This window comes from Lissotriton vulgaris, chromosome 7 (assembly GCF_964263255.1).
Source record: "Lissotriton vulgaris chromosome 7, aLisVul1.2, whole genome shotgun sequence".
Lineage (NCBI taxonomy): Eukaryota > Metazoa > Chordata > Amphibia > Caudata > Salamandridae > Lissotriton > Lissotriton vulgaris.
The window spans coordinates 1261392858-1261419703 of NC_141695.1; the positions used below are offsets into that span (position 1 = coordinate 1261392858).

At 49.5% G+C, this 26846-nt stretch overlaps 1 protein-coding gene across 2 annotated transcripts in view; it reads left to right on the forward strand.

The window, feature by feature from the left end:
- LOC147703367 (uncharacterized) overlaps nucleotides 1-26846 on the forward strand; it is a 115215-nt gene that overhangs the window by 34779 nt on the left and 53590 nt on the right. For both annotated transcript variants that reach the window (XM_086931807.1, XM_086931806.1), the window contains exons 9-10: nucleotides 17286-17522; nucleotides 18005-18134. In XM_086931807.1, the coding sequence (XP_086787933.1) occupies nucleotides 17286-17522; nucleotides 18005-18134 (367 nt within the window). The remainder of the gene's footprint in view (nucleotides 1-17285; nucleotides 17523-18004; nucleotides 18135-26846) is intronic.

The following is a 26846-nucleotide window of genomic DNA, read 5'->3' on the forward strand; positions in this document are numbered from 1 at the left end:
AAACTGGAGATACCAAACCCCAAGAGGAGTGGTGATGGAGTGCATAGGTTTAGCATTAACCAAGAACTTCTTTGAATTTGACCAAACCAACTATCTACAAAGCCACGGCACTAGCATGGGGAGCACATTTGCGCCGAGCCTAGCCGGACTTTATGTACACAATTTAGAATCCAACAAAATCCTCAGCCCGAACAACCCCCACAGACATCACATACTAACATGGAAGCGATATATTGACGATATCTTCGTGATCTGGCAGGGGAACCACGAAACAGTAATCCACTTCATGGAGTGGCTGAACACTCAAGACCGCTTCCTCAAGTTCACACACTCTGTTTCAAATGAAACACTAGTTTTTCTGGATCTAAATATTTACCATCGAGAAAGAAAATTAGAATCCACCACACATTTCAAACCAACAGCAAGGAACTGCCTACTAAGATATGACAGTTTCCACCCACGCCACCTAAGGATGAACCTCCCTTATGGCCAGTTTCTACGACTCAGGAGAAATTGTACTCAAGTAGACAACTACAAAGCCCAAGCCCAAGATCTAAAGACCAAACTACAAGCCCGACGTTACCCAGACAAAATAATCAATACCGCAATGAAAAGAGCCAGAAACAATAAGAGAGATGCGCTCCTAGAAGACAGAACTGAACCACTCTCAAAACAAACGAGACCAATCTGCGTCACCATATACAGCCCCCAATGAAACGAGGTGTCAAAAATTGTGAATAAACATTGGAACATTCTGACATGCGGAACAATAACAATTGAAAAACCAATGTTTTCACATCGGCGTGGTAGAAACTTAAAAGACATCGTAGTGCACACACGCCCTAAAACCACCGCAAACCGCCACCCCTCAATACAAGGAATACAGGGACATTTTCCTTGTGGCAACTGTGCTAGTTGCCACCTAACCAAAAAAAGTAAGCAACTGACCTTTGCCAATGATACGAAATGGGAACAACGTAAGATGACAAATTGCAACAGCAAGAATGTCATTTACATGATCGTATGCCCCTGCCATTTGGAGTACATAGGCATGACCACCAGAGCAGTAAAGACAAGACTCGCTGAGCATAAAAGCAACATCCGCTGCAAGAAGAGCTGCAAGAAGAGCACAACGAAAATGGCTGCACATTTCCTTGAAAAAGAACGCTGTGTAAATGACATCTATTGGACTGTAATCGAGCAACTACCCACAGAACGTGGACTCTTTGAAAAAGAGCAGCGCTGGGTTTTTCGCTTGAGCACACATCTCTCTGGTCTGAATGATGCCATCCCCTGGGGCCAACTGAGACCCTGATTCAAAGAACCTCCGCCAACCCTGAAAATAATAATTCAGCCTCGCCCTAGTGACCACTTGTATTTCACAATAATCTGAAACTAGACACACTGGTAATACGTAAGGTGAAAGTAAAACTGAATCTCCCAGAAAAGATCATTTTTCTTTCCTCCCCTTTGCCCTAGTTTAAAACAAATGACCCTGTATAAATATTACCCTACACATGGGCTTTATTTTCAACCAGTCGTCACACTAAAAACTCATACTGAGCGGAAAACCAATGCGAACCGCATCATAACATGAGGACACGATTAGCGATAAAGTCCTAAAGCATGCGCGGTAGAACTCCATAAACACCAGAAGCCCAAAACGCATGCGCAACCCAGAGTCACTACCCGCAGCGCATAAGCAACCTGAAAAGCATGCGCGGTAGAACTCCATAAACACCAGAAGCCCACAACGCATGCGCAACCCGGAGTCACTACCCGCAGCGCATAAGCAACCTGAAAAGGAGATTGGAACGATTCCAATTACCGGCGATCCTTATATGGGTTTCCCCGACTTCAATCTTTACTAACAAACCTGATTGAAGACGAAATACCGGCAAACCATATATGGAGTTCCCGGCCACAAACTCTACCAATAAACCAATTAAGGGTGGGGTAAGGCGAGTATATATAGAGCCCTTCCTCATCCACACCGAAATTATCCATCAGAGCCGGCGTGAGGGGCAGCAAAGAGGGAATCTCCTTATAGACTCGTGAGTAATGACTTAGAAAGAACTGATCACCACTGACAAAATGTAAGTAGCATGGTAAATAGCAATAGGTACTTTCTCCTTTGCAGGCAGCAAGGAAGTACGAGTAACCCCTACGTTATCACGGACTCATGGAGCAACAAACTCCAATCACTAAACAGTATGTTATGCCCTTTTGCGAGCTTCTGTTTAAAATCTTCTTATTGTTCACAATAAGTTTAGGACTTCACGAGTACCGCATGGGCTGACTACAACCTGGTTTAATCCATGAAACAATTGAGTGTGTATTTTATGTTGCATGTGTGTCTGTCTGGTATGTGGTTTTTGCATTAAATAAATAAATTAAGATTTTTTTCACCTTAGGCACGTTTAACATGTGTAGAATGACACAAACGTGTCTATACAACCACATTTTTGAAACCGCTTTTTTTGACTGTATCCACGGGTAATTAAACCCATGGTGTATTAAGGAATGGATCACCACAAAAAAAAAATTGTCCTTTCCTTTTCTGGTCAGCTCAGTAGCGGTTGTTCTGTAGGTACATTGATACACATGCACTTGTAAAATTTCACTTTTTTTAAATTAAATTGAAAGTTGAAATAGAAAAACGTGAGTAAGGTGGGGATTTGTGTACCCCAGTCCTGAAGAAGATGTTTTTACATCGAAACATGTTGACACACACAGGAGGTGGCGCACATTGTTAACGCCATCACCTCCAATTCCCCCTTTTTAGTAGTACCAGCCCGGGGGCCAAATAAAGTTTTTTTGCTACCCCACGAGCCAGGCACTTTTTAAACCCACTCACTATTTAAACCCCACCACTACACTCACTTATACACCCCCTCACCAACACCACACATAGTCCAATCAGTGCTCCCACGTAACCGTCGGTCGCAGCACGCCGCATTCCGTAGAGGGATGCGAGGACCCCGATGATGAAGCATGACACCAAGGGGCCTGTTGGTGTGTGAGGGGTACCCAAAAACACTAAGTGTGTTCCCAACCACAGTAGGGACACTCTTTTCTCACTTCCCAATGGATTCCTCTTGTTAAAAGTGCATATCTTAGGGAGAACGAATCCATTTCGACAGGGATATTCTCTCGCTCCCCCCTTTTGTTGATACCGCTAATACAATACATCATGAGGCGGCAATCATGGGCCGTTACGCGCTTACCAGCGTACACGCGCCTGTAATGGCCCAAAATTATGGACGCCATACTCAGGCGCAGGACATCCACCAGCAAGCCCACGCATCCTTGCCCACATAACACCACACGTCTGTTCACCATTTTATATGGTTCCGGCAACCCTTCCTGGTAAAATACCCCCTAAACAGCATGTAGTGACAACCCCTCTTTTATCACCATGCGCTCACCAACACACACACGCCTTTTATTGGCCCAATCATATTCATATCATAACATTATGGACGCCACATTCAGGCTCGCTGGCAAGTCCAAGCGTATTGATGTCTACGCATAATTTTGCCCAGACAGCACCAGGCATCCATTTTTCCATATTATCACCACTCATATTGTTTTGGTATATCACTCTGAATATTAGTGAAGACCCCTTGCTGTTTTTAACAAACCTTTAAAATAGTAGGGAAAATGTTCTGAACTCTTTTACCATCATAGTTCTGGTGCAGTAGGGCTCGAGAGTATGTCTACTATGTTTCCTTTACAGACGCTGCTCACATTGAGACACACCCACTAGGAGCGCACCAATCACAGCTGAGGAAACGCTACTCGCACACGCCCCACCCAGCTTCTAACGAGCAACACCTGCATCCAGCACTGGGTATTTAACATGCCGGCCACGGGAGCTCAGTTCCTACGGATCCCTCGGCCGGACGACAGGTGTTTCAGCGGGTCAGAAGACCATAGCAAGTAAGTGGGAAGGCTTTGCCAAGCTCGCGGTACAGCCGCCAGTCGCGCTGCCTCTGGCCGTGACTGTGCGAGCAGGACATTACTGCTCGTAGCACTTAGCCACAACTACTCATACCCTTTCTTTCTTCTCTTTTAACTTTTAAGAGTGCATAGGTGGGGCCGTTAGTGCAGATGAGGCAATGTGAGCAGCGTCTGTAAAGGAAACATAGTAGACATACTCTCGAGCCCTACTGCACCAGAACTATGATGGTAAAAGAGTTCAGAACATTTTCCCTACTATTTTAAAGGTTTGTTAAAAACAGCAAGGGGTCTTCACTAATATTCAGAGTGATATACCAAAACAATATGAGTGGTGATAATGTGCAGTAGTGTGGCTCACTGGTTAGAGGCGGCAGACCCGAGAGCAGAGGACGGCCCGGGACCAGGGTTCGATTCCCGACGCGGCAGGTTTCTGGACCAGGGTCAGCGGACTCGATAATTCTCTCGCCTCGGTGCCCACTCTGATCAGCGATCACACTCGGCAACTCTGGGCATAAGCTTGCCTCATCTGCACTAACGGCCCCACCAGACCGCCGGGGATGCCTGGTCTCACCCTGGAGATACCCATTAAGGGACCATCTCTCAGGGAAGCCAGGAAGGGTTTCGCAGCGGTCGAAGCGCGGAGATACTCCTCCGGGAGTCTATCCTAGCGCTATATAAACCCACAATTAATTAATAGAGTCCCGACCTACCGGCAGGAGATCCTGGGAGTTTGTCCCCTGTAGATAGGAGTAAGCACAACATTACCAACAAAAGTGCATCTTTCTCTCGCCGCAAATTCACCATAATATGCCGCATTTAGATATTAGCACTATTACCGCATATTTCACGAAACTGGCATTTACCACGTTATGCCACAAGCGCCGGACACCCGTGCCTTATTCGCTCACTTTTAGGCACAAGGCGCCCTGCCACGATACTTGTGGTTTAACAGTTTGCGTGTTTTAAACAATATGTTTTCTTTCTGTTTGTCCTGTCCTTCCTTTTCCTTACAGGTACGAACTGAGAGGAAACACCTCTCACACATAGAGCACCTTAGCGTGTGCCATACATTCAGGGTACTGAATCATATATATCCCTGTAAATACACCCACACATAAAAGGTCCTGATGAAAGCCAGTTTAAATAGAAGGCCTGGCTGAAACTAGGCGACCACACTGGACGTGGGAGACCATAAGTCTACCCCTACACGTCCTTAGCCTTTGTTTTTATTTTCTGCCTGGGGCCCACCAATATACGTACTGCTTTGGGACCCCAAGGACAGCATTTTAAACCTCACGCAGCACATCAGCACAGCACACTCACGTTCCAAAAACCGGCTCCGCAGTAGCCTGGCGTCCCAGCACACCTGAGGCACACTCGGTGCCTCGGGTGGGGCCCGATGATGAAGCATTGCACCAACTAGGCTTGTGGGTGAGGGCCTTCCTAACAAACCAAATGGTTTCCCATACTAAACACATACGCAAACACTACCCTAATAGCTAGTTCTTGTTGTTTACTCATTTAACCCCAAGGGGAAACGAACTAGCTGTTCTAGTTCCTCTCTTTCTTTTTGATTGAAAGATAATTCCTGACATCCCCATGTACACACTTAATCCCAACTGTGCGTCCTATCATGATACATGAAGCAGGTATAAGGTTTTGTCTGACAACAGAATGGCGACAGCCAGAGTCTAACAAAGCTCAGGTTTTGCGTTTGTTCAGGGTAACACTTACATAAATGTGGTTCCTGTTTCTTGAGTGTACATGATGGTGTGGGGCATGTAGCCTACTTCCATTGGTTCTTCCTCCCCTTTTTCTCTTCGTTTTCGGCAATATCGGGCTATATGCCTCCATTACCCACAGTCATAACACTATGGTCCCATCGCGGCAGGAGTTTCAGGTTTGCTTGGGCGGATGCAAAAAGGAGGCTTTGTAGTGAGTTTAGGATTCCTCTTCTCAAGTTTAGCAGGGGGCATGGTTTTGGATGCCCTTTCGGGTTCTTTGGGAATGTTGGGTGACTGAGCCCTGGTATGGGAATTGGCCATTTGTACGGCCTGCTCTAGGGTTAACCCCGCATGTTGCCTAAGCCATCTCTTGGTTCCGTATGGCAGAGCTTCGAGGAACTGTTCAAGATAAATCTTGTTTATAACGTCTTCCATCGTGGAGTCCATGGGTTTCAGCCACCTATCAGCTGCGCCCTTAATTTAAAAAAAAAAAGAGTTTCAGGGTATCAGCGGGGAGCCCTTTCTTGTCTGAAACGCAGTCTATGTCTCTCATCGTCCACTCCCATTCTATCCAGGATAAACTGCTTTACTTCACCATACGTGGAGGTCCCATCTTTGTTGGCTACTTGTTAAGCCACTTGGGCTTCCCCTGAGAGAAGGGGGGCTAGGTAGAAGGGCCAACGTTCTCCCGGCCATGCACTAGCCCTTGCCGTCCTTTCGAAATAAAAAAAAATGAGATGGGATCATCTTCGACGACATACTTTTGTAGTGGAACAACAGCCCCCAGGGGAGCGGCACTCAGACTTTGTCCTAGCGCAGCCAATAGCTGGGTTTGTCCCTCGGCTAAATTTGTTAGGTTGTCTGCCTGTTTTTTAATCGCAGATGTGAAGGCCGCTCGGTCATGCTCAGCCTGATCAGTCGAATGTCCCATGGCCCATTCAAGTTTGGCCTGTCCCTCCGTCATTTGATTGATTAAGGCTTCCATCTTGGCAGACTGAAAGCTCCTATCTGGCTCGCCACTTGTAACCCGATTGGGCTAGCAAGGAGGGAAGGAGCCGACTAGCACAATGACGGTACATAAGGTAGTTTTATTTGTGGGTACAAAGTGTGATGGCGTGATTAGAAACGGAGTCCGTAGTTGTCGAGGAGCTGGGCTGAGTGGTTCCTGCCGTCCTTCATCTCCCTCGGATCGCCTGGTTCCGCGTCTCGCGTCACCGGACGTACCCCAGAAAGAAAAAGACAATACGGAGTATTTAGACCACCATTCCGAATACTGCCATACGATATGGGGAAGGGAGTGCGGGTATTGCTTTGTGAATCAGCCACCACCAGTGTAAACAACGGAAAACTCGTGAGAAGCAGGAATCCTCGTACCATAGCCCATGAGGTGTTTAACAAGACGAAACAAGACTGAAGATTCCGCAACACCTTTGACCGCCCACTAGCAGTTACCCGTTCCCACCCTTAGTAAACAAGAGGCCCCGGAGTTTCCTCCGTACCTGGTTTAGCCACGCTTCTCCCTGAGCGTGGCTGGGCGAAGAGTTTTGTCGTTGGCCTCCTGGCTCTCCTCCCGTTAGTTCCTCTGGGTCTTCTCTGCTGGTCGTCAATCCCTCCGGTCGATTGTTGACTCTCCAATCCGCTGTGCTTGCTCTCCGTCTCTCTCCGTCTTCACTCCTGGCTTTCGCGCTTGGTCATTTTATATAACCGCCCTTTTCTGTAACGTCGTCGGTCGTGATAGGCCGACGAGGGCTGTTGTCAAGGGGGCAAACATCCTCTTTAAAGGGCCCGCTCCAATCCTGTGAAGGAGATTGACAGTCACTCTCAGGGGCTGTTTCGTAGGATCCAGTGACCCCGTGACAGACTACATTCATCCCGCTGTGAAAGTTGTTCTTGTCGACTTCGGGTTTGTTGGTGAGGGAGACAATCAGCTAGGTGTCGTCTGCGTAGGAGATGATGTTGAGTCTGTGGTTTCTGATGATGGCTGCAAGTGGGGCCATGTAGATGTTAAAAAGCGTGGGGCTAGAGGGTGTTTTGGAGGACAGGTTCTAGGTTGAAGAACTTCCCCAGGGTTATGTTCTCTCAAAATCAGCATCGCTCACTTTGTTCGGGGGGTGTGGTATGCCATGGAGCTGTATGAAGCTGAACCCAATTTAGCTGACTGTTTTGCAACCCCGGAGCCTGCGCGCCCTTGGATAGAACTAATGTAAATATGTTTGTTCTGCTTGCTGCTTAATAAAAAGAAATTTTGACTAAAAAAAAAGCGTGGGTCTCAGGGAGGAGCCCTGGGGTACTCCACAGCTGATCTCTGTGGGTTCCGAGAAGAACGGAGGTAGTCTGACTCTCTGTGTTTGGCTGGTGAGGAAGGAGCGGATCCATTCCACGGCTTTGTCACGGAAGCCGGAATCATGGAGTTTTGTGCATATGGTAATATGGGAAATGATATTCAAGTTGGCCGAGAGGTCCAGGAGGAGGAGGGCTGCAGTTTTGCCTCGGTCGAGCATGGTGTTGACATCATCTGTGGTGGCAAGGAGGGCCGTCTCGGTGCTTCGGAAGCCAGATTGGGAGAGGTCCAAGATGTGGTTCACTTTGCTCAACTCTGAGAGGTGAGCATTGATGGCCTTCTCGATGACCCCAGCTGGGAAGGGGACAAGAGAGATGGGTCTGAAGTTCTTTAGGTCTGTCAGGACGGCAGAGGGTTTCTTTAGCAGGGGGTTGATCTCTGTGTGTTTCCAGTCTTCCAGGAAACTGGTGGAGTTGATGGAGCAGTTGATGGTGTGTCAGAGTTCGGAGACGATGGTGGTGCCTGCTCTGTTGAAGATGTAGGGCAGGCAGGGGTCCGAGGGTGCTCCAGAGTCAATACTGTTCATAATCTTGAGAGTGTCACCCACGGTGAGGTAGGTCCAGCTGAGTAGGGTCTGTTGGGGTCCTGGGTTGTAGGGTGTGGTGGTTGTGGGTGTGGTGGGAGGGTCTTGGGTATCAAGGCTGTTGAAGTTGTCGAATAAACCCACAATTAACCCACCTCTAAGTAGCTTACCACTTCAGCACTGGGAATCATGGTGGTAGACATGTCCTCTTTGTATGTGTGTTTAATGTAATGATTTTGTGTGCTGGGAGTGAGGGAATAAAAAAAAGACACACAAATGATGGTCGAAATGCGGAACATATGAAACATTCACCCCTGGTCAAGAGATCTGGATTAAATCCATCATTCTTTTGCTCACCATGCCATCGCAGTTTAGACCCAGCCATATGCAAATCAGTTTTGACCCTGCTCCTCAAGGGAAAAATCCAGACCAAACTGCCAAGCTAGTTTCAGGGTATCACCCCACATCAGCCAGGAGAGCTTGAATCCAGTGGTACAGTGAGCCCAGGACCCACGTCTGGGCATACCGGGTGCACTTAGGGCGAGAAAGCAAAAGGCACACAAATGATGGACAGAATGCATAACAAATCAAACATTCACACCCCAGTCAAGAGATCTAGGATAAATCCATTGTTCTTTTGCTCACCATGCCACCCCAGTTTAGATCCAGCCATATGAAAATCAGTCTTGACCCTGCTCCTCATGGGAACAATCCATTCTGAATTGCCAAGCCAGGTGTTCCCTTGATCAGAAACAAGCATCCTGATACCGGTTTCGGAGTATCATCCCTCATCAGCCTGGCTAGCTTGAATCCAGTGGCACAATGAGCCGGGGACCCACGACTGGGAATACCTGGCGCACTTAGGGCGAGAAACCAAAAGACACACAAATGATGGATGGATTGAGGCAATGGCAAACAAAACCTACCTTTTTAATAAAAAAAGCATAGGCGCAGCACATTTGTTTTACACAGATTGCCTTGCAAAAAACACTAATAATTGAGCCTCAGCCTCCGGAGGGGCGATCAGAGGCCCAAGACAGGAGACATGCGCTTCTCAGAGACGAGATCAAACAGACCTCCGTGGAGGCGGCCAAACTGCTGTGGAGGTCCTACGTGGCGCGAGTATATGGGTGGGGAGACAAAAACGGGAAACTCCTGCACCGCATAGCCACTTACCCAATGGCCAACCATATCATCCCTGAGGTGATCAGCTCGGACGGAGTGAGCCAGCGAGCCCACGTTGGAGTGGCCCAGTGCCTCGCCACCTAATGCGCCTCTTTTTACTCTGTGCAGTCTCCCACTCTCTCGCTCCCAGAACTCCTCCAGCGCGAACAACTTTCCCTCCCGCGACTTAGTGAGTCTGAGGCAGAGGTTCTCAACCTCCCGATTACCCCAGAGGAAGTCAGCGATGCCATATCGCACTTGGCTGAGGTAGGACACCAGGGACGGACGAGTTCCCGCAAGGGTTTTATGCATCCTACCGAGACACGCTGATCCCCCACCTTCTAGAGGTGTATCGGGAGGCATCTGATCGGGGCTCATTCCGTCCCGTGACGGATATGGCCACTATTGTGGTGATCCCGAAGTCTCAACCTTCCTCGAAGCACTGCTCTGTTTACCGCCCTATCTCCCTCATTAACTTGGAATTCAAAACCTTTACCTCGGTCCTAGCCAATCGTATTCGGCCGCACCTGGCCAAATTGGTCCACCCTGATCAGTGCGGGTTTATGCCTTCTTGGGGAACCCGGCACTGCCTTCGACGCCTCCACCTCACTTTAGCAAACCGGCAACAACTATCCCCATACCTTTCCCACCTTCTCATAGATTTTGAGAAAGCATTCGACTTGGTGGACTGGCGCTATCTAGAGGAGTTATTGATGGAAATGGGTTTTGGGGCCCCCTTCTGCAGCCTGGTTAAGACTCTTTATTGCAAACCCAGGGCCCAGGTGCTAGTCAACGGAGCCCTGTCGAATCCCTTCCCCATCAGAAGAGGCACGAGGCAAGGATGCCCTCTCTCACCCCTCCATTTGCATTGGCGATGGAGCCCTTTGCTTGTGTTGTACGGTCTGACCAGCTCCTCACGGGCTGGAGATGGCCTGGCTTAGAGGAAGATAAGATTGCCCTTTATGCTGACGACGTTCTACTATTCCTAGCAGACCCAGCTCAGTCAGGACCCCGATACCTCCGGGCCCTGAATCTCTGTGAACAAACCTCCGGCCTTCGTTTGAACTCTGCTAAATCCGTTCTGGTCCCCCTTCACCTTTCGAGAGAGTGCTTTGACTGGTAGTCGTCAATGCCTCTTCGGTGACAGTCCTTCAAGTATCTGGGGATTTGGGTTGCCCTCCTTCCTGACCTCGCTTGGTCACTCAACGTCACCCCATTAGTGAAGAAGGCCCAGGCTGACCACCTCAAGTGGCAAACTCTACCACTGAACACTATGGGTAGAATAGCCTTATTTAAAATGAAGGTCCTACCCAGATTCCTTTATGTGCTTCAGAATACACACCTCTCCTTCTCGCGGTCATGGTTCTGAGGGGGGGTCGGAGACCTTGGTTGGCCCTTGCCCAGTGCTGGATCCCGCCATTTGACGGCAGTCTGGGAATGACAAATTTCTACCTTTATTATCTAGCAACTCAGCTCCTCACCATACATGACTAGTTTAACAGGGGCTGGTCCGACCCGGCATACCGCTTGGAACTGCACACCCTGGGCCTGTCTAACCTCCAAGGGATGCTTTATGGGAGTGCTATCCCCCGAACTCTACCGGAGATCACCCGCGGGGTGCTTTTGGCCTGGTGAGCATCTTTGCGCCACACCCAATGGTCGGATAAACTGACCCAACATACCCCACTATCGGGCTTTAGAATGTGAGACCTCATTAGTATTTCTCTGCTGGGTGACATCCGGGGTGGGAGTCACATACACACCTTCCAAGAACTGCAAACTCGTTACTCCCTTCAAGCTTCCCAGTTCTACAGATACCTTCAAATACGCCATGCCCTCCATTTTTACATTTCAGATGGCACTTCCCTACCTGAATATAGCCCGGCCGAAGCCCAGTCCATGACCGGTAATCTGGGGAAGGGGGGAATCTCTTGTATTTATCAATAACACCCCTAACACAATCTCACACCTCGGGGACAGATGGGAGGGTTGGCTTGGGTCTTTGGATGACGCATACTGGAGGGATGCATTGATGGCTCCCAAAACAGTCACGGCCTCAGCAAGGCTTCACCTGGTTCAAGTATATGATCTTCATACTGCTTATCTTACGCCGCTGCGTCTCCTTCGAGCTGGGCTCTGATCTGATGCATCATGTCCCCGCTGCACCCATCCACAGGCTGATTTTTATCACATGGTGTGGCATTGCTACGTAATTACGTGCTACTGGGAGTCAGTAACTGGGGAACTCACTGAGGTTCTGGGCTGGGAGGTTCCTCTTAACCCTTTGAATGTTCTGCTAGGTGTCATCGAGGGGCTGGATGGCTCCAGAGCTGAAAATCTCATTCTCAACATGGCATTGATGGTGGCCAAAAGGGACATTGCGGCCAACTGGCTGATTTCGGCTGCCCCCACCATGACGCGCTGGCGCAGGGGGGTGGACTGGTGCGTTGCTGAGAAGCGACCCCTGTATGAGGCAAGAGGCTGCCCAAAGAAATTTCGTAGAATGTGGGGCAAATGGGTTGAGGTAGTCAAAGACTAATATCCTCAATGTACATTTGAGGTTGGGATTGGGTGCAACACTGTCTTTACTTCTGCCTTGTTTATCAGTTCCTCTTTATTGATGTAACGTCCTCTTGTATTTGCCTTGCACGGCCTAATGTACGAACAGCTGGTGTTGTTATTTTTTGTTGGTTCCCTATAAAATCAATAAAATTGGTTATCAATCATTACGACATACTCAATGGGTGGGCAGGTTGACTCGTTACACTCCCTTGTGGTGTGGCACCAGACTTCGTAAAGTTGCTACCCTGTCAGGGTTCCGGCAATGGGACCTCATCGGGGTATCCTTGTTGGGTGACATCTGGAGCGGTACCCATATTCGATCCTTTCACGACTTGCAGGCTAGGCATTCTCTCCATTCCTCTCAATTCTTTTGTTACTTACAGCTGCGCCACACCCTTCACTCCCACATTCCAGATGGCACGTCTCTGCCCGAATATAGCCCGCCTGAGGCACAAGTCCTGACCGGGGATCTGGGGAGGGGCGGAGTCTCTCGGATCTACCTCACTCGTCAACAATACCCCCAACTTCCTTTCCTTGCTCCGAGAGAGGAGGGAGGGCTGGCTTGGGGTTCCAGAGGATGAGGACTGAGAGACGCCCTGATGGCCCCTAGGACGATTGCGGTATCAGCAAGACTGCGCCTGGTCCAAGTTTATTTTTTGCACGCCCCCTACCTTACACCTCTGCGTCTCCACCGTGCTGGGCTTAGGCCCGATGCTAACTGCCCCCGCTGCTCCCACCCCCGCGCTGACTTTTATCATATGGTGTGGCTCTGCAATGCAATTCAGGGGTATTGGGAATTGTTAACACAAGACCTGACAGAGGTCCTGGGCTGGGAGGTGCTCTTCATCCCTTGCGTGTTCTGCTGGGCGTCACCGACGGTCTGGACTGTACCAGGGCTGAGAAGCTCTTCCTCAATACCACATTGGTGGTTGCCAAGAGGGACATCGCTGCTCACTGGCTGGGAACCGCCCCTCCCACTCTAAGGTGCTGGCACCGGGGGGTGGACTGGTGTGCTGCGCAGGAGCGACCTCTGTACATAGCCAGGGGGTGCCCCAAGAAATTCCGTTGCATGTGGCGGAAATGGGTTGGGGTACTCGACGAATAAGATGATGTGGTCCGCTCTCCAGGTGCACGTGGATATGCTATTTTGGATTTCTTTCTGTGACCTTGATGTCATTGCGATGTGTTTGTCCCCTATCCTGCTAATGTACTATGTAGCTCTGAATGGTGCTGTTTGTTGTTGAATTCAAATTCAAAACCCAATAAAATTGATTGTCCAAAATAAACAATTGGTTATAAAAAAAAAACACTAATAAATTGGAATGAAACGGTTTCCTTGAATGAAAAGGTTTAGCCACCCCTTATCTCCTGCTACCCCTGGTGGATGTCTCAATATGTCATAAGACGGGCAGCTTAGAGAGATAGATGGGGGACTCCTAAGTCCTCTCCTTGAGACCTTGGTACCCCCCGCTGTCTGATCCTGGATTCAGAGACTCTGAAGCTGTTTACCATGAATCCTTGGTGGAAGCGAAGAAGGGCTCTTGCTCGGGGGTTAAAAAGCTGTTGTCGCAGGCTGCAGTGGCATCTTCTCTTCACATCTGGGCTAAATGACAGTCAAACATATATATATATATATATATATATATATATATATATATATATATATTCAATATTATTTGGGGAGAAGGCCTTGCCAAACGTTTGACCATAATAAGATGTTGTTAGCCATGATATCCTACTGTTTGCACCACAATTTCTTCATGTTCAGTAACCATCAATTTCAGCAGATCAGGGGCGTGGCCATAGGGGCCTGCTTTTCTCCCAGTTATGCCTGTTTGCATATGGGCTACTCGGCGGAGCAGGTCCTCTATGGCACACACCACGAGGTCTTTGTGGAACATGTGGTGCAATGGTACCGATATATTGATGATATATTTTTGATATGGCGCGGTACTGAACAGCAGGCTGTGGATTTCATTGAATTGATTAACATCAACACACTCAATCTTGTTTTCACTTCCAACATAAGTCAGGATCATGTCTTTTTTCTAGATGTTGAAATAGTGGCCAAATATAACAAACTGGAAACACAGCTTTACAGGAAACCTACTGCAGGCAATACAGTGCTGCACGCCCATAGTCATCATCCGGCACATCTGATACGCAGTATCCCCTATGGGAGATGATGCGTATCAGGTGGATTTGCAGCACTGATCCTGAATGCCTTCTAGCACAGGAAGCGAGCAAAGCGTGTTTTCTAGCTCGAGGGTACACTGCCACAATCATTGACAGAGCAATTAAAAAGACTAATCTTGTCCCCAGGAAAGGTGCCCTGCTATATAAAACACTGGTAGCAGCTCCTGACACAACTACCCAGCCAGCTAGACTTATTCTAACATACAACAGGCAGCACCAAGCTATCCGTAAGATCATCAACAAAAATTGGAGTTTGGTGCGCAACGACCCTGTCATTGGGGTTCGGATGGCAGCAAACCCTGAAATTACTTTCAGGAAAGCACGCTCTATGAGCGATGCATTAGTTAAGTCTAGCCCAGAAGTTGGCAGTAACACAACTTGGTTGCAGGCAAGTAAGGGCTTTAGAAAATGCTCTACTTGTAAAGCTTGTAGGCATGGGGTTAGTAAGACCGAGTACAAGATTCCTCTCTGTGATACCCCACGCGTTATCACAAAACAGCTGACTTGTAAGACTGATTTTGCTGTGTACCTGCTGGAGTGCCTGCAATATGTTGGTATTACCAAGTTGCCGGTCCACAAACGGATACTCCAGCACATCAGGGCAATCAATGTCAGCGATGAACCTGTATTCTGTCCATCTTGCAGTGAATCTGAAAGCGGCAGTCCGCCCCCGTATGGCGGCGGTGCGGTTCCCCGACCTTGGACCTCACGAGACTTGACTTGTGGTTGCAATCCGTCACTCAGCATGCCCGTGACAAAGGGGAAAGAACCCCGAAACGCGTTGGGCTGTGTAAATATCCTAAATACTGCTTGCTTGCTGTATTGAATACCAAGGAGCTTTATATATATATATATATATATATATATATATATATATATATATATATATATATATATATATATATATATATATATATATATATATATATATATATACCGCACTGTACCTTGTACATCCTCACAAAAAGAATCAATGCCCTCTTATGTCTGTCACCTGCCAAACAGAGTGAACTATAGAGCCCTGCATTACAAACACTCATGCAGCCACTCTATGTAGAATTCATCAGGACATGCGAGAGGGATAATAACACATACATCCAACAGAGGACCAGCCCGCATTATAGTGACCTATCACAGTGTTCCAAAGAGTGCTTGCTCTCAAGATTCACCATGCACAGAGCATTCAACATTCGGACCGCTTATCTCTCACATGGAAACACAGCTCTCCTCCAGGCCTCTTTACCACAAAAATCAGAGCCCAACAGCATTGAACATAAACCTACACCTAACTGGAGACAGGCAATAATACAGAACCCAGAACACAGCAAAACATCACTCAGACTCCGGCCTGGGATGGAAACCCAGGAATCATATATCGATGCACCCCTGATATCCGACATTTCTATAAGGTCTTATTAATGGCATACTGAGCACTATACAAATGCCAATAATATAAGCTAGTGTGCTGTGCCAGTGTCCCCCAAGGCAAAGCATCCTCCTGGTGTTTACACTCAGATCTTCGCAGTCCCGGATCAGCATACTGTTTCCACCAATGAGTACAGACCTTGGTACTAAATCAAACGTCTCTATGTGTTGGCTACATCCAGCGGTGGGCTAGTCAAGTGAGCATTGGTTAGACTTCACAAGAACATTGGAACATCCATTTTGGTGTAATCAGGCCCACCATAACCTTCCAGAAAAGGTATGCAGTCACACAACATAAACATCCATACAGGAAAATATACATGCATACTGATTTTATTGACCGCCACTCATATGCGACATCGGATAGTGGGAGAAGCAACTACTACCTGATAGCTCCCTTGGGTTCTTACTCGTAGCTGGCAACCAAGGCTGAACTGACTGTCCACCTGATTACAGGCCCCCTCTGATGCAATGGGTATGAACAATGTTCTTGTGGGCAGAACAGCTTTTTGGATGTACAGCAAGGGAAACTAACCCTACCCCTACATTTCAAGGAAATTGCCCATAAAGACTTAAACCTGAACTAGTATACCACCAGGACTAGGGTTCATAACCATCCTAGAACTTGTCAGTGGACTGCCTGTGTCTAGGTCCACCTATGGCATTTGTTGCTCTATACTGACCTAGCGTACCCACCCACTTACATTCCTCCACATTCTGAAGCGCTGTCCTTAATATCTAATCTGGTCATTTTGTGTAGTGGGGAACGAGGCCACATCAGGAGCTCTGACACCATCTAACATATCTCACTTCTACCTTTGGCTTACTGGCAGCTATGCTCTGTTTGCACAGTCCATCAAGGGACCCTTCGGTCACGAGGAGAAATCGGCAATTATACTGTCCCTATTAGGGTGCTGAGTGTGCTGCCTTCGAAGGGGGCCTACAGGAGCATGTACACAGTTCATTCACTCTTGAATAATTTCATCCAGGCCGGTAACTATGTGGCAGCTCTCAAAATAGCACTCATACTACTGATATGGACCCCTACACCCACAATTATGTATTATTCATAGTATATTTTATACTTTGCGGTCACCAGTGTATCTTTTGCATACAAGTTAGACTCTATTGGAGACACCATTGCCTCATCGTGGGATGTCAGTAGGTCTCTTTCACAATCACTGATGTTTCTTTTGCACACACACACACATGCCTCTGTTGCATTCATCAGTTTCTGTTTTGGATACACTGCTGTCTTTTGGTGGGTACATACTAGGCTCTCGTAGGGTGCAGACTAGGCTGCCGTAGGGTACATGTCATGCTCTAGTAGGTATATGCTAGCCTCTTGTAGGCACTTAATGGCCTTGTTTTCTGTTTGGTTTCACAGTAACGAATCAGTTCATACATTAGACATGCGCCCGGAGCGATGTGATCCATGGATACGAAAGAGAGCCCAGCAACCCAGTGTGCTGCCTGGCATACTGCGGACAACTACCCCTAACAAGAGAGCAAGTACACCCAGTAGGAGAGCAAACACTCCTAGCAAGAGGCCAAATACAGCGGGCTCCCTGACTTCCCAGCACAGTGTGAGGCACACACAGAGAAAAGGTGCCATGTTTACAAGGTAAGACTGAGCCAGCAGAGGTCACTTTCAACAAGGCCAATTAGTTATTTCCATATGGGGCACTGGTGGTCATTATTCCTTCAGGGCGTATGGTTATCTTCACTTCAGGGGGGAAGTGGTGTCTACCCTCCTCCATGTCAATTGGGTTCTTCTATGATGTAATGCACTAATGAATCTCCAGCCAATGGGATAAGGAAGTCCTACCATAGGAGAAATTATGAATCTTTCAACCAGCGGCAAATAAAGGGTGCTCCCTCCACCAAATCATTGGTATTCCTTCCTCTGGTGAAATAGGGAAGTCCACCCTTTGAGGGGTATAGTCGGTGGCCTCCTCGCCGAGAGGGAAGTGAGGAACTACCTCCATGATGGATTGTGGCAAATGTTCCTCCACCTGGGAATATAGAGTTCATACTCGAGTGTTAGAGGTTGATTACCACTGATACCTCCAGGCAATGGTGTACAGAGATCTTGTTCTTCCTCAGGTCTCTATTTGTGGAAGATCTGGATATTCTTGTGATGTCTGCAGAGGATGGAGACATCTACATCTGGGAATTTGATGATTCCATCACAGGATCTGACTCTGACCATAACCATAACCAGGGCAAGAAGAAGGTGAGAAGCCTGCAGGTTTTCTGGCATTAAAAGAGGTATGGTTGACTGTAGTACAGATGAGATGCTTGCAGATATTGAGTGAGTAATGTGGAGTTGCTGGCAGGCAGTAAGATGGACTTGCTGGTAGTGAGCATTGTAGATTTATGCTGTTCCTTAGTTTTGTATAGCACAATGTTCACCGTTTTCTAATGCCATTTGGTGATGTTGTAAATTAGTAGCCGGGTGACAACATTGTCCAAACTGAGGGGGTGCTCCTTTGGGATATTAGGTTTTGTATTCCTGATCCTCAACTCATGTCTGTGTATTTGTGCCTTTAATTCAGTTTCCATCTGAACCCAAGAGTATTGCTCCTGATAGGATTTATGTGTTTTTCTTACAGCTATTCTTGAGGTCTTGCCTATGTTTGCGTGTTCTCACATGAGTTCTCTATCCTACCTACTATTAACTTCCACTTGTGGATTATCACAATGGATATCTCCAGTGGGAGCTGGTTTTACAGGTTATCACTTGTTGTAAATTTATGGAAAAGAAGGATACATGGTATGAATTCACTTTGATTTGTCAGTGTCCTCAATTCTTTAATTTGACTGTCAGTGAGTAGGTCTCTCCAATGGTCCCGCTGCAGGTGTCATATTGGCCTACCCTCCCTCAACCGCTTTATGTGTAGCATGGTGTGCTTGGTGAGGCCTGGTGTGGTGTAGTGTAATGTGGTGGGGTACTTGAGGTTAGCTTTTATGTTTGCTTTATGGCCTAGTGTGATGTCTATAATGATATGTTTGGTTTGGTGTATAATATGAGGCGGTCTTGGATGATATGTGGTGATATGCATTTGAATGGTATGTTTTAAAGTATTATGAGATATTGTTGTCACTGTGTGATGTATGTATTGTATTGTGCCCGCGTGTGGTGGTGAAAGGAGTGGTCTGGTATGGAGTAGGCCTATGAGCTATGCAGTGCGTAGGAGTAAGGTGAGGTATACTGTGGTATGAAGCTGTGTTGTGGGGTATAGTAATACAGCATGTGATATGATGTAATGGCATATTTACTGATGAGTTGGGTATGTGGCATACAGTATGGTGTCACGTGTGGAAGGGTGGTCTGTGGCACTCTTGGGTGTGATATCCGAATGAGGATTATGGGTGTGAGGTGGAAATACATGGTGGTGTATGGTCATTACATGAAGTGGCAATATATACTTAGATGGTGTGTAACAAGCTGATGCTGACAGAAAACACCCTGACATCTGTGGTGTTGCAAAAACCTGGTCTGACTACAATCCGTCCTAAGAAAATTAGAAATGAGATAAAAGCTCAATTTGGGGGAGGGTTTGGGGCTCATTCTGTAAGACAGGCCTGCAAGCTCTGGAACTCGCTCCCAAATGAAATTACGATTGCCAGCAACTACCTGCAATTCAGAAGGGTCAATAGCACCAGCTTTACGGAACCCACAAGAACAACTGCGCTTTATATGCACCTTGCGCTCCTATTTCTCGTGCTTGTTTGCTGCATTCCTCACCTAACTCTGAGCTTCGACACACAAATCCAGCTCTCATGCATGACGTCAAGGCATGTCCAGTGTATGCAGCACACCAACCAAAACTCTTGCACCTAGACATAACAAATGGAGTACATTCCTAATCACTTGGAAAGCACTGAGGGTCTCTTCAAGGGTAAGAAAGTATACAATACATGTGCCAATATTGCAATACCTTAGTATGGGGTCAAGAGCACAGGGTGTGATGGGGCGTGGCTTGGACGCTGGAGGGAATGGTGGCGTGAGCTCGGAGCTCCGCGCCCGATCCCCCGAATAATCCTGTAAATCAGTGCAGCGGCGTCCGCGATCACCCTCATCTGTACGCCGGAGGCAAGGGGAATCGAAGCGACACCCCTGGGAACATTCACGGGGCCAACCGAGAGGTGTTGGCCGAGAAAGGAGGACGAGGTGCCGGCGCACGGAGAAGCCCAAAATGGCGGACACCGCAGACGCCGGGGAGAACTGAAGGGTGTTCTCGGAAGCGATAAACATCCCGAGGGCAGGACACTCTGAGGAGCACAACGAACCACCGGATGATTACGGACATAGGTGCGGTGAGCCCCGGGACCCCAGATCGGGATACTAACCGACTGCTGAGACGAACCGGGCTGGAGAATGCTCAACAAGATGGCGGCGTGATCTGATGCGGCGGATCTGCGGTACATCTGCCGAGGCCATCACCCTGAGGAGACCCTACTCATCTGAGGGGCGAAAGAACACTCAGGACGCCACCTGTTATAGCGAGCTGTGCCCTGAAAGGACTGTTTCGGCAGGTGGGGTACCGGCAGAACGAGGTGCAACCAGACCGGCGCAGTAGCAGAGGGGGGCCGAGCTCCTTACCCACATGGAGCGCACTGCAACTGCTGAGTGAGGGCCTGGAGAGCGAAGTGCTCGACCGCTGCCGCGGTCCGACTCAAGGACGCACGACGAGGCCTAACGGAACGAGACGGCCGATGGTCTCCCCTGGCGGGGAAGGCGGAGGCACACAGCGCGACGAGGTCGACACGGCGGAGGCCTTGAGAAGGGCGACGGCGGGGAGAGAAGCAGCGGAGTCAGAGTGCCGGTGGCTAGTCTGAACGGCTTTGGCTGATCCAGCAACGTGGGAAGAACTGTCGGGCGCTGGTGTGTAGCGCGGAGTCCACCCGCGGTAGGAGCCCCAAACTGCCCACAGGGTAAAAGGCGGACTGCGGTACTTGGAGGAAGAATAGCCGTGACGGGCCCTCCGCCACCATCGGGGAGGCACGCGGCATATCATCGGCCTCCACCTACAATTGGGAGATCCCGGACGCGGTTACAACACTGCGATGTGCGGCGAGACCGAGAGTGAGCGGAAGGAGTGTGGTTAATTAATCGGGGGCAGAACATAAAGGTTGGACAGAGGTCAGACCTCAGGACAGCACCTAGGCCCGAGAGCGGCCTCGGATCACGTTAAGCTCTGCAGTGGGGCACAGAGGCAGAAGCGGATAAGGCCGGCGAGCAGGGGTGCCAACGAGATTGCCCGACAGGCGGAGCCTGGCTGGGGGAAAAGCCCTAACTTCGTGCGGGGCCTGAGGAGGGTGTTAAACCCCATGACCCATCACTATCGCCGATAAGCACAGCGGGAACGCCCCGAATATACAAACAAGAGCATTGAGCTGAGAAAGACTGCCCAAAAAGTGGGGAGGCCCAGGGAGAGGCCCTGCGGCTGAAGTGACGCAAAAACGCGTGGAGGAAGGAGACAAGCCGATGGTGGATGCCACGGATTCCTACCTGTTGGAAGGACCGAGACTGATTCTGCCCTTGAGCAAGCAGTTGGGGAGCTGAGGAACCGACGGGGACAGCCGCCACGGGCCCGCACTCGGAAGAAGATCACGGAGGCATCCCAGGAGCTGCAAAGTACATTAGGAGAGCCTGCACGAAGGGCGACTTGGGATCATGGTAAAGAACAAGGGGAAAACGGAGGGAGCCATGGCCTCCTAAAAGCCAGAGGGGGCTCCCGCGGGGCCTTCAGACCTGCAACAACTCCAAGACCACATACTGGAGGCTATTGCGGCGACAAGAGACACTTTGCAACAGGATATTGCGCAAGTGGCGTCAGGTTTGGGTCTCCTTCGAGCTGACCACGACAAACTTAAAGACAGGGTCAAAGATACCCTGCGTGAATTGGCCCCAGCCCACAAAACTATGGAGGGGAAGCTAGCGGACGCCCTGGACCGAATACAAACATTGGAGAGGAGGGCTGAGGACGCCGAAAACAGGAGTCGACGCAGTAACGTCCGAACAGTGGGCATTCCAGAAAAACGGAAGGGGACGATATGGTTGAGTACCTGGACAATTGGCTCAAGACAATGGTGGCGCCGGAGGGCCTTTCACCATTCTTTACACTAGAACGCGCCCATCGTGTTCCGACTAGACCACCCAGACCGGGCCAGCCCCCAAGACCGGTTATAGCCAAACTGCTGCACTACAAGGACAGGGACTTGCTGCTCCAGAGAGCCCGAGATGCGGGGCCATTCCAAATAGCGAACAGCAAAGTGACTCTATTCCCTGACTACACCTTTGAGACGCAGCGGATGCGAGCCTCCTTCTTGACCATCAAATGGGAACTAAGAACTGAAGGCATTCCGTACTCTCTGCTTTTCCCGGCTAAGCTCCGGGTGTTGCTGGACGACAAGACACTCTTCTTCCTCACGTCAGCGGATGCATGGGCATGGTGGGAGACGTACAAGACGGGCACGGACGGTGCCAGACTCCGAGAGGAAAAAGAGCGCATGACAACACAGGTGCGGAAATTGCAGAGACTACGTAGGAGGCGTCAAAGCTCTCAGAAACCATCTGCGTCTCAAACGGATGTGGAGAGGAAGGCCGCACTGAAGGCAGTAGAGTCGCTGTCGAGATCCGATGCTTCCCCTTCAAAACAGGGTACGGAATCGGAGGACCATGCCTCAGGTTCGGAGACGGACCAATCAGAAGTACACAGCGCCAAAGGCCCGCTGGTAACGCCGCAAACGTCAGAAGAGATCTTGAGCCTTTGACACGGAGGCGACAGGTAGCGGACATTACTGATGATGAGAGTATTTACGAACTGAAAGGTAATGCAGATGAGGGTCACGAACCAGGAGGTCATACCGTTCTTACCATGGAAGATCACGGGCGGTGCGGGGGGGGGCTCGCGTAGCTGCCTTCTGATCTGAGCCACACTCCACTGGCCCTTAAGGCACCCACCGTGATTTAGGTGGGAGGTTGAGAGGATCAACTGAGTTTGGATGGGAACTGATAGCTTGATATTGGGGCCTGTTCTGGGGGGGGTGGGTGAGGGAACTGTTGGGGTTGTTCTTCTTTATTGGCAACTGTTTGATTCTGAGCAAAAGGGAGACAAGACATCTGAAGGTTTGAGGACATGTTGGGGGGGTACCACCACTTACTCAGATATTGGATCTTGTGTGATGCTACGACGGCTACTGTGGGACGATGGCTAATACGAGTACATTGCGATGTATAACCTGGAATGTGCGGGGACTACACACAATGGCAAGAAGGCATAAGGTACACGCCTATCTGGTCTGCAAGGGGGTGCATATCGCACTGCTGCAAGAAACACATCTCACAAAACAGGAAGGTATCGCTCTACAGAGAAGGTGGAGGGGACAAGTATTTAACACTACCTACTCAGCATTTGCTAGAGGCGCTTTGATTTGGATAAGGGCGGGCACCCCTTTTCAGGCGACAAGACACATAATAGACCCTGAGGGCAGGTATGTTGCAGTTGAGGGCAGACTTAAGGGCAAGGACATAGTACTATGTAGCATATATGCACCGAACACTGAACAGCTGACTTTCTTGACGGGACTGTCAGGAACGCTCGCACACTATTTAGCGGGCCCTGTTTTGATTGGAGGAGACTTCAATTTGATAGCAGACGCAACCCTAGATAGATCCCACCCACCGCTAAGGGACTCCCCTGTACACTGCCTCATGAAGGGTAGACTGGAATGGCAAAAGGAGTGGGTCCTGATGGATGCCTGGCGCACACAACACCCGATTGAGCGGGACTACTCGTACTTCTCTAGCCTGCATGAACTTCACGTCCGGATTGATGCAATACTGTGCTCTCCGATCGTGATGTCAACTGTAACATGGACTGAGTACCTTACCAGGACAATCTCGGATCATAACCCTATGATGATCACTTTAGATTGGGCAATTGAGGTATCGCGCGTCCCGACCTGGAAGCTGCGGCCTGAGACATTGGACGATCCATTGTTCCACGCGGCACTGGAGGAGGGGATAACCCAATACTTCGCCAAAAATGAGGGGTCCACTGCCTCTAGAGCGATGGAATGGAACGCCTTTAAGGTGGTAATTAGGGGCCAGTGCATAGGGAAACATGTAGGCATGCGTAAGGTATTACTAGATGATCTGAACAAGGCAGAGTCAAAGCTGCGAGAAGCAGAGATAGCGCGACCAGGCCACCCTGAGCTCCAAGAAGAGGTCAAGCTAGCTAGAGAGGCTGTAGCGGTAGAATTGGAGCGCCTCCGCAGCTTTGTTTACAGAGCTTATATGCTAAGGGCCCATGTTGAGGGTGACAAAGCTGGGACGCGGCTGGCATGGCTGGCTAACCCCACTAAACGAAGCTCCCCGATACTGGCCATTGAGGGGGAAGGGGGCCACATAAATTATACCCAGACGGAGATACTGAAAAGCTTTCAGAGCTATTATGAGGTCCTTTACAGGAGCGCATTGGTGGGACAAGAGAGTGACATTGACGCTTTTCTTGAGGGCCTACAATTACCACAATTGGACCAGGAACAGGCGGACGACTTGGGCAGAGACAAAGAATTGGGGGAGATCAGGGGGGCTATAAAACGGATGGCCCGCAACAAAACGCCGGGATTAGATGGGTTGCCCATAGAATTCTATAGCAAATACTTAGACCTGCTGGCACCGCGTCTCCAAACGATAAATAACGAGGCCAGAACAGCTGGCTGCCTGCCCCAATCTATGCGCGAGGCGCTTGTGATCCCTTTGCTGAAGCCTGGGAGAGAAAGCAGCAGCCCGACCTCCTATAGGCCACTTTCCATGCTGAACACGGACTACAAAATATTAAGTGCTATACTGGCAGCTAGACTTCTGCAGCACATTCCTGACTTGGTCCACACAGACCAGTCAGGATTTATCCCTGCACGTAATACGACGATAAATATTAGAAGACTCACACGACTGTTGGAGGACACATATTCAGAAGCCCAGAAGCTCCTAGGCCTATCGATAGACATTGAGAAGGTGTTCGATAGTTTGGAGTGGGAGTACTAATATAGAGTCATGGAACGCTTTGTCCTGGGAGACGGCTACGTCAGATGGACGCAAGTTCTGTATACAGCGGCAGTGGCAAGAGTGCGGGTAGGATCCCTCTTTTCGCACCAATACCCGGTGGAGCGGGGTACCCGACAGGGTTGCTCCCTATCCCCCCTGTTATTCGCCCTGGCGATTGAACCCCTCGCGGCTGAGGCCCGGACGAGGAAACATTTTAAGGGTTTAGACAGTAGAGGGGGTCAACAGTTCATCTCCTTGTACGCGGATGACCGGTTGTTATTCCTAGAGGATAGGACAGAAGCGTTGGAGGGTGCGGAGAGACTGCTCGAGCGGTTCGGAGAGCTTTCGGGATTGAAAGCCAATTGGTCTAAGACTTGCTTGTTTCCTCTGCGACGAGACATGGCGCGGCCCGTTCACCGACCCTTGCTCAAATGGGAGCCTACCTGCCTGAAATACCTAGGAGTATACGTGTACCACACGGCGGCAGATATGTTGGAAGGCAACGTGGGCCGATGTATGCGGGCGTTGAAGGGAAGCATGGCATTTTGGGCCACACTCCCGCTCTCGGTTACCGGCCGCATCTCTTTACTGAAAATGATCGCCCTGCCACGACTTCTATATTACTTTCGCACCCTCCCTGTCTGGGTACCTAGCTCCTTTTTCCGTCAATTGAAATCACAGCTGACCTCGTTCCTATGGGGCTCGGGCAGATGTAGAGTAGCATTAGCGACGCTCATCCGCCCAAAAGATGATGGAGGACTAGCGGTCCCGGACTTCGAGCTTTAGTATCTTGCAGCTCAACTGCAGATCTTCACACAGGAGGTGGCGAGAGTATTCCGAGGTCCAGAACATGAGAGGGACGTGGGCAGGCCGCGGCATGTCCTGGCCTATATCACCTTGCAACAGAGGATCGCCCTTCGAGATCTAACACTCGAAGAACAAACATTCAGGCTCTGTTGGAACCGATCCCAATGCCGCGCTGGCGCACGACACCCATATGCTCTAGAGATACCCCTGGGAATGGTGACTGTGCTCCCCCATGGTGGGGATTGGTCGCAGTTGCAGTTCTGGGAGGACGCGGGAATACAGGTGATCGGAGACCTCTATGAGGATGGGGCGCTCATCCCGTATCAGGAACTGCAGGAGCAGTTCGACCTACCGCGAGGGGGATACCTTCTGCATGCTGCGGTAACTGGAGCCATACAAGCGCATTGGAAGGGGGGACTCGCGGAACCAACGACGACCATGGCCTGTCAATACACCATGGGACTTACAAGGCTGTAACATGCCTTTACTCCAGAATGCTCCGGGAGAACCTGCCGCCTTTAACGGCGCTAAAAGCCAAATGGGAGACGGACCTTAATAGGGAGATCCCTGAGACGACTTGGGCCCGGATAGTGCGACAGGCACGGAAAAGTACGAGAAATGCACGTTTCCAACAAATTCACTTTTACGTTCTTTATAGAGCTTACATGACCCCTGGTAAAACCAGGAAATATTTCGGGGTGGCCGAGGCGGCATGCCCATGATGCGCTTCAGAAGGAGCGGAGCTGGAACATATGTTATGGTCCTGCCCTGACCTTCGGGAATACTGGCATGCGTTTGGCGATATGCTGAAAGAAGTAACAGACAGACATTACAATTCGATATGGCGGTCTGTATACTACATTGGTTCCCACATACGCCCAAAAACAAGACCACAAGCAAATTCATAGATATGGGCCTGATTTTAGCTAAAAGAGAAATCACAAGACACTGGAAGGCGAAAGTGGGTCCAACACACAGGCGATGGCTTAATGAGTTCCTGAGATGGGCCGCTTGTGAAAGTACACATAGATACCAAGCGGCTCGCCGGAAACCAGATGTAAGGGCACTGGACATGGCAGC